General features: G+C 35.9%; 1 protein-coding gene across 5 annotated transcripts in view; it reads left to right on the plus strand.

Annotated features, from left to right (window-relative positions):
- LOC106060125 (heparan sulfate glucosamine 3-O-sulfotransferase 5-like) overlaps positions 1-13,857 on the plus strand; it is a 45,826-nt gene that overhangs the window by 28,342 nt on the left and 3,627 nt on the right. For 4 of the 5 annotated variants that reach the window (XM_056029122.1, XM_056029124.1, XM_056029120.1 and 1 more), the window contains 3 exons: positions 1,943-2,390; positions 9,489-9,669; positions 11,730-11,967. In XM_056029122.1, the coding sequence (XP_055885097.1) occupies positions 2,132-2,390; positions 9,489-9,669; positions 11,730-11,967 (678 nt within the window). In that variant the 5' untranslated portion in view covers positions 1,943-2,131. The remainder of the gene's footprint in view (positions 1-1,942; positions 2,391-9,488; positions 9,670-11,729; positions 11,968-13,857) is intronic. The other variant, XM_056029123.1, reaches the window with a different exon arrangement.

Genomic DNA, 13,857 nt, shown 5'->3' on the forward strand with positions numbered 1-13,857 from the left:
TCCACATTAAGGACTTTCCTACTAATAGTTAGTCACAGTAATTATGCGCTTTGTTTATATTTGGATTTTTTTTTTAAATCCCATTTAAATGTAATAAAATAAAATAAAAAGAGAAAGCGATATAAAGAGGTGTGAAGGAGATGTAATGAATCCTAAAGTAAAATCTCAGAAAACGAAAATTATTAAATTTGTCATTAACTTAAAATTAGCATTTTGGAAAAAAAAATGTAAGAGCTGTATTGTTGTAAAGAGAAAATAATGTTCTGTTGTAAATAGATTGACCTCGTCTGAACTCACACCACACTCTCTAATACACAGGAAATAAAACTCCACCACCACCATCTCATTTTCTAGTCAAACACTTTGTTGCTTTCTCCCAAAAAAAAAAAAAAGTGGTTATTTCTTTTACAAAGTCTCGTGTTTGCATTTGACTCTTGTGGTTAGAAGGCAGTTAGTTTTAATTAAAACCTTTGCTACTTCTCTGTTAATTCGTCTTCCCCGAAGAGTTTTTTTTTTTTCATTCAGACATAACGAATCCCTCTTGTACCCCACATGTCTTTCGTAATTTTATAGCCGTAATTTCTCTCCAAGCGGCTTGATAAGCAAGAGAAAATAACTCCAATAATTCCAATAGAATCAGCTTTAAACACCGGGGGAGGAAACGGGAAATCAAAGCCCTGGGAACTCACAAATTGTGCTCTATCAAACCCCTGCTTCGTTTCTGGATATACGTTTAGTTTCGAACATGGCCATATCATAAATGTTAAGTTACATCTCAGCAAACGTCTGTAACCATTCTAGAAGTCTCGTCTAGAAACTCGTGTCTGATGACTCCTACTAAATAGGCTTATGGCTTATGGTAAACATCTTTTCCACCCTTATCTTTTTATTAAGGCTTCATCCTGCTATCCTATCAATGAGGTTAATAAACTAATGTCCTCCTTAACGTATAAATTAGTCTGGACATAATGCGATAATTGTATTTACGTGAGAGCTTCAGTCTAGCTGCAGTGATTCCCAACCTAGTCTAGCCGAAACTCTGTTCTAAACAAATACAAATGCTCCGTAGAGCTCAAGCTATTTGGAGAGGAATACACGGCCACGGTAGATCTTCGCGACAAAACTATACCCTTCAAAATGTAACAGTTAATCGAGCGATGCAAATTGTAAAAGGTTAACGAGGGTGTTATGTAACCAACACAACGGCTAACAGACTTTCACTTACCAATAAAATATCTTGCGTCCATTATAGCTGAGAGTTCTAAAAATCTTTCAGTCTTGGGTTCAAAATGTCAGACTATATCGGTTTACCAAATTAAGTTTCTTGGTTCGCTTGCTCGTTTGTTTACGATTCAGCTTTTTTACAAAGCTTACATCAACTCATTCTGTCTGTATGGTAAAAAGTTTGTACACATTATTTCTCCCACATCCAATCTCGGACCAAGTTGAAAATGTGCACAACTATTTCTTTTACCTGACAATGCAAGAATAATTTTTTTAAATAAGTAATTAGTAAACTATTGGTAATTACTTATTGTGTTTAGTATTGAACAAGGGAAAGAAAATGTACTTGACAGATGTGGTGGCATAAGATAAATTGGCCCCCTTTATACTTAGTAGGTTGCCACTTTAAAGTTTGAGGCTAACAATAGATAGCTATAAAAACTTTTAATTTCATAAGCGAGTCGCTTGGCATAGTGGTTAGTGTGTTGGCTTGAGGAGGCTTGAGCCCTCGAGTTCGAATTCAGTTCTTTCGGATCATTGAGGCTATAGGGTAACTGGGAGAAGATTTCTTTGCTGCCTTTACTTTAGAGAAAGTAACTTATCTCGAGTCGGGATTCCAACTAGAGCCCATTGATAATGTATCAATTAAGTCTTTAGATCTTATTTCCCGGCTCTGATTCATATTTGTATTGTTGTTTTTTTTTTGTTTTTTTTTCAGCGTTACAGTTGACCATCAAGAGGAGATAATGATTTGTCTGCGTATTTATCGATAAGTGAACCTAACTGATGTTTGATGTTATCATGACAAGATCACCTCTACGACAAGGATGACTGGATCGATTCCAAACAATCTGGAGCTTGTGATAGAACTAAAAGTATGAAGATAAAGAGGTGAGAACAAGAAGGGATGGCGTTTTGCCACAGATCTCAAATGTTTGACCAGTCTCTGGGAAGCGGTCAGTCCAAACGTTGCCCTAAGTTGTCACGGTACAAGTTATTAAGCCTAGCCTTGACCATCTTAGCTTTCTGCGTCTTGACCCTGGTGAGCGTCAGCGGTCCTCAAACTATAAAGACAATCACGAGAATTAGTGTGTTTGTGAACATAGAGGGTGCTGCGTTAAAGGGAGTGAACACCAATGCAGACAAAAGAGTGACGACATCACAAGGTAATTAAGCACAATTAATTCCATTATAATTATAAGATATAATGGCGATGTTTATTTCCTTGTTATAGATTTTTCCTGCTCTGTTCGTTTTTTTGTTTGCTTAATGACATGCTAGAGTTTAGACTAACAATCAAATGTGAGTGGACATTGGATCCATTCTAGCCCAGGAAGCCAGAGGAGAACATTTCTAGTGACACATATTATATCTTATGGAATAATTAGTTAGATGGAAACAAAAACCAATTCCTTTTCGCAAAAAAAAAAAAGAAAGATTCGGAAGAGAAAGATAATTTAGTGACTTAGTTTAGTTTATAGATTATGTTAGTTTTGTAAATAAATATATTGTTCATTGTTTTTGGCGACGTCAAATGTAGTGACGTAGTCAGACAGACGAATGACGTGGCAGAATACGGGAACATGAAGGAGAACAAGATGGCTGGGGCTTAGAGACAGAAGGATATTGATAAAGACTGCTAAGTAAACGACGGATAGTGCGACAAGATGATCCTCACCATCTGTAAATAAATACCAGTTGAATTAGTCAGAAGTCTTATCCACGAATTAATTGTGATGTCCTTTGGCTCTGTTCGAACTCGTGAAGTAGTGTTGGAGTTCAACATCCAAGCCAGGACAATAATGCTTGAAACCTAGGACCCGGCAACCTGCAGGCTCCATACCGGATGAACTATTTTCTTGCAGACTTAAAAAGTAATTATGTTAATCTAGACTAGACAGTCATTTTCGTTGTAGTTTCAGTAGGAGTGGTTGGGATGAGCTCCGTGTAGGGTGCTACTTCTAATGAAGTGTCTAAGTGTCTACTGTCAAGCTACATTTCTTGTCTAAGACTTGAGGAAGGATATTGCACGTTAAATGTAAAGAAATACTTTCAAACAACTTTGCTTCAATTGTTTTGAATCAATCATGTAATTAATTTTTAATGATCCGAGAATGGAAAGTGGGAGAAATAACGAGTACAAATATTTTGACCAGACAGATAGACGTAGTGAGTTGATATTAGTGGGGTAAAAATGAAGAAATAATAGAATATTATAAATATGCTTTAACTTTAAAAAAAAATGGTGCTAGTTTTTTTTTCTTTTTAAAAAAATAAATATACTACTTAGGGATGTTATAATGCTTTTTAAACCATGTTAGAATTTGTATGCTTTGGCTCCCTTTTCAACAACAAAAGCCAAAATAAAAATATATTGATTACGACTAAATGATTAACTAATTGGTTAATGTTTGAAAATAAATTAGTGTGCGAAATTTCAACTTGATCCGAGATTGGGAATGCAAAAAAGGAAGGCAATATATATATATATATATATATATATATATATATATATATAATGTACCATTGTATTTAAAGTATCGTGCATAATCAGTAGTATATGTTTCCAGTTTGAAATATATAATTATTAAATTTCTTAAGTAAATAGCATGTAAAACGTCAGGAATTGCACAGATCCCCGGCAAACTTGGGTGTTGTGTCACTCGATTTCATCTAGAAGTACATACCTGTAATACTAGCCTTAATATACGTCTCACTAACTCTTTCGCTCACTAAGTCTCTACGTCTCACTAACTCTTTCGCTCACTAAGTCTCTACGCTCACTAACTCTTTCGCTCACTAAGTCTCTACGCTCACTAACTCTTTCGCTCACTAAGTCTCTACGCTCACTAACTCTTTCGCTCACTAAGTCTCTACGCTCACTAACTCTTTCGCTCACTAAGTCTCTACGCTCACTAAGTCTTTCGCTCTCTACGCTCACTAACTCTTTCGCTCACTAACTATTTCGCTCACTAAGTCTCTACGCTCACTAAGTCTTTCGCTCACTAAGTCTCTACGCTCACTAAGTCTTTCGCTCACTAAGTCTCTACGCTCACTAACTCTTTCGCTCACTAAGTCTCTACGCTCACTAACTCTCTATGCTTCCATTCCACTTTTTCCTTCTGTTTTCTTCATCTCGTCATTGATGGAGAAACCATCCAATGTTTGTCAATGAAAGAAAACTAAATTCAACTCATTTGCTTCTTTATTAATCCTTTTCTTGAAAAAAAAATTCTCAAATGAACAGAGTTCACTTATTGATTTTCCCTGCTCTCATGAAGGGCTGACAGACTCCTGAATTCAGTACACTGATTTTTAACTAACTTTGACTTACAATGTTGTTCACTATGTTCTCTCCCAAAGTGCTATAAAAAATAGGATATTGTTGGAAAAGGTAGAACTCAATTTCTGATACTATTTATAGATCTATGTATAGCTTAAAAGAAGAGAGTAGCAAATAGTTCAGGTTTGCTTTTTTTTCCCCTTTATGTTGTGTGTTTAAGTAAAGGCTTTAAAGAAAATAATTTAAAAAATGAACAAACTTAAAAAGCTTTAACCCTTGAGGCTTCAGTGTATCAAGCACACAAAACAATTTTCTTGGCTATTCAAGTGAAAATTGGAAACAAATCGTTCTTGACGGTCTATCCCAAAGTAAAAAGGTGGTCCCGTTAAAAGTGGCTGAAATCTAAAGGATCCCAACACAACTACAACACAGCTACAGACATAATGCGTCCTCCTACTAAAAACGAGACTCTAGCGACCCACTACCAATTTTACTTAATTGCAAGTAATGGTATATGGATATGAGAATATAAAATTCATTATGTCTCTTAGAAGCATGAAAGGTTTTATAATATAATAATAATAATAATAATAATAATAATAATCTTTATTGTCCGTATGGAAATTTCTCTTACAATTTGTGCATTACACCAAACAAAAAACATTATAACTATAAGAAACCAAAGTGTACATTCACACCAGACTCACTCATAAATTTACATGTGACAAAGTTTATACCAGATTGTTCTTATTTAATGATATGATTGCCAGGGGAACAAAAGAGTGTTTGTGTCTGTTTGTCTTTGCTTGTTTTAGCTGGGATTTATTAGAGAAAAAAATGTAGTTGAAAAGTATAGAAGTCTACACTGGATGTAATACTAAATCGTTTTAATTTGTATTTTCATGGTAATAGGAACCCAACTATAGATAATAATACTAATGCTATTTTAAATAATGAAATTAGTATTTCACTGAATTTGAGATTGAAGTCTAAACGTATAGTATAGATCTATTCACAACATCTCCAATGATCTCACAGTGTGTCCAGTTTTTAATGTAGAAATATATTTCTGTGAGTTAATTTTTAAAAAAAATTAATAACTCGGGGAAATTTTAAAATATTATCAAGTTCAAGGGTCACAAGAAATAAAAAAAAAAACAAAAAAACAGTGAAGTCATGATTTTCTACTCTCCCCTTTTAAGACCAACAAGACGAAATCGTTAAATGTATACGTTAGATCGTTTAGACCCTGAGACAACATCAAAGTGAAAACACATTTTTTTGTTTTTAAATGAAAATTTTTTATGTAGATCTAAATTTAAAGTTTACGAACACATATGTGTCTGAATTTTTTTATTCTTTTGAAAGAAAGTGCCACTTTGCTCTGGACAGCCCATGGGAAATAATTGTGGACCGGATAGAACCGGAAGAGGAAACTGTCTCAAGCAGAGACTTGTCACTTTGATTGGCTGAAAATATTTGAAAGTACACAGTCTTTCGAGTCTTTCTTCTATTTGAGCAATTTTCTTTACGATCTTAGTTTTTCGAAGTTTTTATTTTTTTTAGAATTGAAATGACACAATCCTAAATTTGTATCCTCAGAAGTTGTGTGCAGATAGAACGAACTCAACTTACTCCCTCTGGGTTAGTCGTTCACACATTTTGTAATATAACAAAAAAAATTAATAGCTTTTCCCACTCACTTTTTCCACCCTGTCTTTTTTTTTTGTCCCCCATTATCTAACCAAGCAAATACAATTTATATTTACTCACTGTATCAGTTCAACATCTTGGGCCACACAGGGAAATCTATATCTGATCATAGACCTGCCTTGCATTAGTCACACTTATGCGATTAAGTGGACCATGTGAATAAGCTAATAATAGTATGTATTGTTTCTCCGGATTCGGGCTTTCAATCTGATGAGCGATTAAACGAATAGTACAATGGATACAGATCTAGTTCAGATGTATATGGTGATCATATTGTGATGACTATGATACTTTGCGTTGGTGGAGGTAGGGCTAATTATTGAAGACTCACAACTACAACTTAAGAACATTGTGTTGCCCTCCTTCAGTCGTAGAACGACTTTGGTTCATCTCGTGGAACACGCGAGATGTAAGCCTGGGCATTGTTAATGATCGGAATGATGTCGCCCACACAGCAGTTCCAGCCTTTTTGACGCAGTTGATATGACCAAAGGAATGGAATATCCAATACAGTTTGGGATCAGTAGCACCGCAGGCTCTGCCAGGCTGTAGCACAGTGCTCCCCAATTTGCCTAAGGGTCACCAGCTCAATGTTTTTCTTCAGGGTTGTCTCCCGAAGCCTTTCCCGTGTTTGGATTCAGAGTTTTCCTCCAAGATGGGTAGCCAACCAACTCCAAAGCTTACGATCCCCCTTTCCCGAAGCTTACTGGCTTAGGTGCCAGTTGCTCGCCTTTGCCCCTTCTCCTATCAGGGGTAACGGATTCCGCCGGGCTCAATATCTGAACCAGAAAGGAGTTGGGCTGGTTGTTAGAGACTATATGAGACGCGTGGAAGCACTTTATAGGTAATGATGGGCTTAAATTCGCCTTCAAACCATTACCACTTCCGGCGTTAACAGCCTTGCGGAACTTAAGAACGTTTAAGCATAAGCTTATTCAACAAGAGTTGTCATACATTAATCATACACTAACCATACACTAGTCATACACTAGTCATACACTAATCATACACTAGTTATACATAAGTCATATACTAGTCATACATTTGTCATACACTAAATCGTCGCCAAGCTGCCTAGTAAACAAAATCATACATTTGATTGTTTTTGTTTTTTTTATTTTTTATTACTGTTCCTGGAGTAAAATATGTTAGTATGGCCTATGATAGTTTGACAAGAACTCGGAACTTTCAGTGGTAACATAATGAATAAAATAGAAAATTTTGCGAAAAATTATATCTGTGACTCTATCAATGCTGTAACTAAAACCACTAAAACTAGGTTACCCAAAGAAACTTTGTAGCCGGTCAAACTATTGGTTTCCTTACTCGTCTGCCAAAGCAGGCGCAGAAGAAGAAAATAAAACTTAAAAGAACTTCCAGCAGACTATGGCTTTGCATCAGATGTGGCAAAATGTGCAGGTCGCAATTGGGTTTGTATGGTTTCTAATGTATCTGTACTCATCATTAATCTTCGGAATCATTGCCTTAGGGAAATTGAATGATAGAGTTGGAACTTATGTTAATCAAATCCCAAAGATCAGAGTTAAATGTGGAATCGTATTCGCAGAAGCACTCCAATCTATTGTGTGCTGCTGGTTCAGATATGCATTTTTGTAGAATGTGTTCAGCATAGCTTGCGTGGGTCTCAGTTTGTCCATATTTGTAACTGGTTTCTCAAGTTACAGCGTTGTATGTTTTTTCTGAACTTTTGCTTATATGCATATTTAGATCAATTACATAGCTTCCATAAAGACAAACTGAAGAGCTTTGGACTAGTGAAATAAATCTTTCACATTTAGGTTTTTCTCACCGAAAGCAGTATCGCAGTTCAAAATTAAAATTTAGGGCAATTGCGTCATTAGGATTTATCGGAATTGTACAAATATGGAAACACGCGCTCGGATTTCGGTCAAGTTTTGCATAGTTAGTAGCAATAATTAATACATAAGTATGTAAGTTTAACAAATATTGTTTTAGTCTAGCAAGTAACAAATGCGACGTTAGGGGTTGGAAAGTGGGGCAGCTCCTTAGGGGGTCCCCGCGATTAAATGAATGTTTTGTCACCGTCACTCAATTGCATATATATATATATATATATATATATATATATATATATATATATATATATATATATATATATATATATATATATATCGATAGATAAATAGATAGATAGATAGATAGATAGATAGATAGATAGATAGATAGATAGATAGATAGATAGATAGATAGATAAGACAGACAGACAGACAGACAGACAGATAGACAGACAGATAGACAGATAGTTAGATAGATAGATAGATAGATAGATAGATAGATAGATAGATAGATAGATAGATAGATAGATAGATAGATAGATAGATAGATAGATAAGACAGACAGACAGACAGATAGACAGATAGATAGATAGATAGATAGATAGATAGATAGATAGATAGATAGATAGATAGATAGATAGATAGATAGATAGATAGATAGATAGATAGATAGATAGATCATTCATCACTTCTATTAGCGTCAGTAAAACCTAGAAATGCAACTTGTGACTTCATACAGGATCGGTCTTAAGTTTTTCATGAGTAAATCTCCAATCAAATCGGTCTATTACATGTATTTTATAACATATTCTTTTCTACATGATGTTAAAGAAAATAATTAAAGTAATTTAATATATTAACACCAACCAAGCTTTTGTTACTCTTCTGTTACGTAGGCTTCACTAGGCCGCTTTTAAGTCTACTCTCTAAACGAAAATAGGGATTCTTATATTAATGGACTGCCGTTTAAAAAACTTGTATAAAACAATCCCAGCCATAAAAACAAACCTTTCCTAGAGGAAGTTTTTTTAAGGCCAGACCATAAATTTTATCCTGAGAGCAAACAAACACAGACACTAACACTGTAATCAAGATAAAAACATGAATCCGACTCTCCCAAAGGAACAAATCTTAATGATTCTCCTTTCTTCTGAGCATCGCGCAAAGGGAAGCGGTAATTAATTTGGTTTTTCATCTATAGGAAGAAACTAAAGAGAGTAGGCCTCTAATAATGTTTCTACAGTTTCTTTTGTCGTTGTTGTTTTGTGCGGTGCATGCTTCAGTTAATGTCAAGTTTTTTTTTTCCTTTTTAATTACAATATTAATATCTTTGACAAAAAAATAGACTCGCTTCCTTCATAAATATTTTTTTTAATTTTATCCAACGAAAATCAATGTCTCCTGAAATATCATCTGTTTTTTTTTTCTTTTCTTATTTTTTTAATGTCCAGCTAACCACGATCTTCAGCACGGTGACCAGTTAGGGTCATCTCAAGAGGATGACCTCCAGAAGAATTTACCATCGGTCATCGTAATCGGGGCAAGGAAGGCTGGGACAGGGGCGTTGCTTCGTTTCATCAACCTTCACCCCTGGGTCGTCACATCTAGGTCAGAGCCACACTACTTTGACAGGTGAGGGGGCGAAATATGAGATATTACACGCACCCCAGAAATCTTAGATCTGAGTTTATTTACATGGTTTGCCTCCCTTTCCCCCCTCTCTTTCTCCCTCTCCACTCCTCTGTTTCTTCATTTCTACCCTCTCACCCTCCCTTCCTCTCTGTTGCTCAACATTTTATTGTTGTGACTTGCCCACCCATCCAATTGCGAACTATATAGAGACTAAATGATGATGAATTCCTGAAGATTAATGACTATATAAACATGATTTCAATGTCGATGTTTTGTAAAAAAAAATGACTTTTCGGGTGTTCCTTCAGAGTTTAAGATAATTTACTTTCTAGTCCAAAACTTCCCGCAGGACGACGGGGGTGGCAGCGGAGAGTGTAGGAACCCTGTACCATTGAGGATTCCAAACGACAGTTCGGCGCCCTTACCGCTCGACCAGGCAGCCTTGAGATATTCAGGAACATCTACTTGTTGTTGTTGTATGAATAAATTGGATTAAATTTTTTTTAAATTTTGTGCAATCCAAACAAATCACTAATACCAAACATACCAGATTTAAATGAATATATCAACCATAGCAGAAAAATGTTCGTTTCACCTGGAGGCTAGGATTTTCACTTATTGAATTTTTTAACATACATGACTCTAACCCTAGCAAATCTCATGTGATACAGTAGTGGAATTTTTCCTCACCATGAAACACTTACGTCTTAAGAAAACTGAACTTGACTATCCCAGGATAGGATGCCTAATAAATATAAAGAAACTAGAACAAAAGCACAATAGAGGCGTGAGGTGTATTACAAAAGTCTAGTAGTCTGACATTTAACTAGAGTAAATTGGAGACATCTCTTTACTTAAAGACACGTCACGTTAGAGGACCTAAAAAAGAAAATTAGCAATAATAGATAAACTCTTAGCCATACTTTACAAATACAAAAACAAAACCTAATAAAATATTTAGAAAAACATAAAGATAAAGACACTTTTCTTATCATATCTGCTAGAACAAATTTATTATCGTAGTTCCTACTATCCACCGTTATAAAACCTTCTAACAATTAACACTTTTGACAGTTCTCAACATCTGATATATATACCGCTTTGATATATATTCTTTTTCAAATAATTTAAATGTCCGAAAATTTTCTATTTTGTATTAATATGTTTTTATTTTATTTTATTATTTTGACAAAGCTTATGGTCAACTGACTATGTCTGGTAAAAGGTGTGTGCACCTTATTTCTCCAACACAGATTCTCGGATCAAGTTTCAATTTGCACAATTATTTCTTGTCCCTGACAAAATAAGAATCAATTTTAACAATTACCAATTAGTTAATTAAATATTGGTCATTAATTATTCTGTTTGGTATTGAACAAGGGACGGATATCGCATTTAAAAAGTGATCACGGTAACATTCTTATAAATACCCCATTCTCCCCCCTCCCCTTTTACGAACTAGTCCAGACAAGTGAGAGGATCATTGCGCGCAGAGAAAGCTAAACTCATGAAATAGCGCTAAACAAAAACAATTGGTAAAACTATTGCTGATCTGACAGATGTATTCTTGTGAGTCTAGAGTCTAGATCTACTACAAGTTGCCCCTCCTTAGTCACATGCGAAGTTGCAAATGGAAAAGATCGTCTCTTGAAATGTCAAATGTCACATATTACAAATTTAATCTCATGACCAATCCAAACTAAGTGATACAATTAGACTTAATAAAAGCTTTGTTATTCTTAAAGTATTTTTTGTTTTTCTTGTTTTGTTTTGTTTTCTTCTCAATGAAAGAACAAACTCAGTGAAATAGGAGGAACACACAAAAAAAAACAACCTGAGATAACACGACAGCAGCCAACATTCGTCTGTTTCGAGACCTTCTTTTGCTACTTGAAATTTAAAATTCAAATATTAACAAGTATTAATATATTTTTTAAAATACTTAAAAAAAAAAAAGCTATAAGCTATAGGCTAAGCTTTGTAAATAGTAACAAGCCAACAACGAAGTATTATTAAAGATATTAGTTCAAAGTTGGTGTTGTTCTTATATTTCTCTTTAGGTCCTACTGGCAAGGCTTGGACTGGTACAGAAGTAGGATGCCACCTTCTCTCCCACATCAGGTTACTATGGAGAAGACGCCTAACTATTTCGTAGACAGGAGTGTCCCAGAGCGCGTGCACAATTTTAATTCGTCCATTAAACTTATTTTAATTGTGCGCAACCCCATTGACAGGGCGGTGTCAGACTACGTCCAGCTTAAGGTAGACCTCGAGTCTGTCGTATGTATGTATGTCATTGTAAGTGTGTATCCATCTTTTTAATTAAATAGAATATGAAAGTATTACATAGTGTTTACATAGTGTTTCAGCTAGTGAAACATCTTTAAACGTGTTTTACTTGAAATCTTTTTAGGTGCTAAATACTTTACATACAACATTTTACATCGACTATATTAATTGTATGATTGATTCAAAATAATTGATGCAATTTCACTCAATATAAGCTTTTTTTTTTGTAAAAGTATTTTTACAAAGAATATATCAACTCACTTTGTCTGTCTGTCAGATAACAAGTTTGTACACGCTATTTCTTCGACACCCAATCTTGGATCAAGCTGAAATTGTGCACAATTATTTTTTTCTACCTGAAATACAAGAATCAATTTGAAAATTACTTACTTGCTGAGACTTAGCTCCTCTCGCGCGGTTCGGCGCATTGGGCGGCAAGCTGTCTCCACAAAGATCTGTCACTGGCAATGTCTGAAGCCATTCTCCCATCTGGTGTCCACTGCCACGTGCTTGCTGCCCTGCCTCGTTGTGGCGCCCGAGTGGAAACGGTCATGAGAGGGCACAACTAGGCCAAATGGGCAGCAAAACAAGGTTTTCGCGGTAGTGCCTGAGAGAGTGCGAGAGTATCCTCATTGCACTGTGCGGGGATGAAAAAGAGCTCCCGCAGCGATCTGTCACAACGTCAATGTGCCGTCCCTCAAGGGGGCGTTACATAAATGGCGTGTCTCGCACGGTTAGCCTGGTAGATTATAGGAACACGACGGAGGTCCCAGTGGTGCGGCATTCGGCCGCGTCTCTAGTCCGCGAGTTCGGAAGTCCGTGTTCACTGGAAGTGAACGCAAAATCAAACCCCGAGTCTCACCCCCCGTCGGACAGGGTAGCGGCAAGGAGGAACTCGCTGCCCAATTCAGGCTGGTGAAAGGGAGCTTTTGTTCGCTTTTGCTGGCCTTAGAGTTTCAAGTGCAACACACAACTCTGATCGACAATTTCAGATGTTGTCCACTGTTCTGAGATCCTCCATGAAAGTGTGGCACCACGTTATACGAGGACGTCCCTGTTTTCGCCTTCCTCGTATTGGCCTCCATTTTTATTAACCAATTAGTCAATTAACAATTGGTAATTAATTCCTTTGTTTCATATCTCGAACAAGGAAAAGAAATTGTACTTGGCTGAAGTGGTGGTAAAAGCTGAATTAGTCTCATTCATATAAAATAAAACTGAAATAAGCAATCCCTAACTATACAATCTTCTCTAGTCATAGGCGCCTCATTAGCAGAGGCTTTAGTACGTCGTCCTGAGCCATGAGTCCGAATTCAGGTCGCTGCAAAATTTACCCAGATAACCCTTTCTTTCTCACCCCCCCCCCACCTCCCAGTTTTCCCAACTGGTCCAGACAAGTGATAGGATCATAGCGTATTGAGAAAGCTAAAAGCATGAAATAGCACTAAACAAAAATCTGTAAAATATTTCTAATCGCACAGATCTATTGTTGTTGGTCCAGATCTATTACAAATTGAATTACATGACTGATCCAAACTAACTGATATAATTACACTTCGTATAAGTGTTTTTTAAAGTATTTTTAAAAATGTTTTTCTTGTTTATATTTTATATGTTTATTATGTTTATATTTTACTTCTTTGAAATATAATCGTATGCCCATTATGGAGCGAAGTAACCTTTGAGGGAAATTTGAGGAGCCTTTGATGCCTAGTATAGAATACACAGAGACCTACAAAGTGTGTGCTGTTAAGATAGGGAAACTATTCCGCCCTACTTTCATTTAGTTGCTTTCCAAAAGCGCTGTTAGCCAGACAGTTGTCTATTTCTCTGTTCTTTGGAAAGAATAATGTTGAATAAAATATAAAGACGCCTGTGTGAGTGTTTCTACATCAAGTG

The sequence above is a fragment of the Biomphalaria glabrata genome, chromosome 5 (assembly GCF_947242115.1).
Source record: "Biomphalaria glabrata chromosome 5, xgBioGlab47.1, whole genome shotgun sequence".
Taxonomy (NCBI): domain Eukaryota; kingdom Metazoa; phylum Mollusca; class Gastropoda; family Planorbidae; genus Biomphalaria; species Biomphalaria glabrata.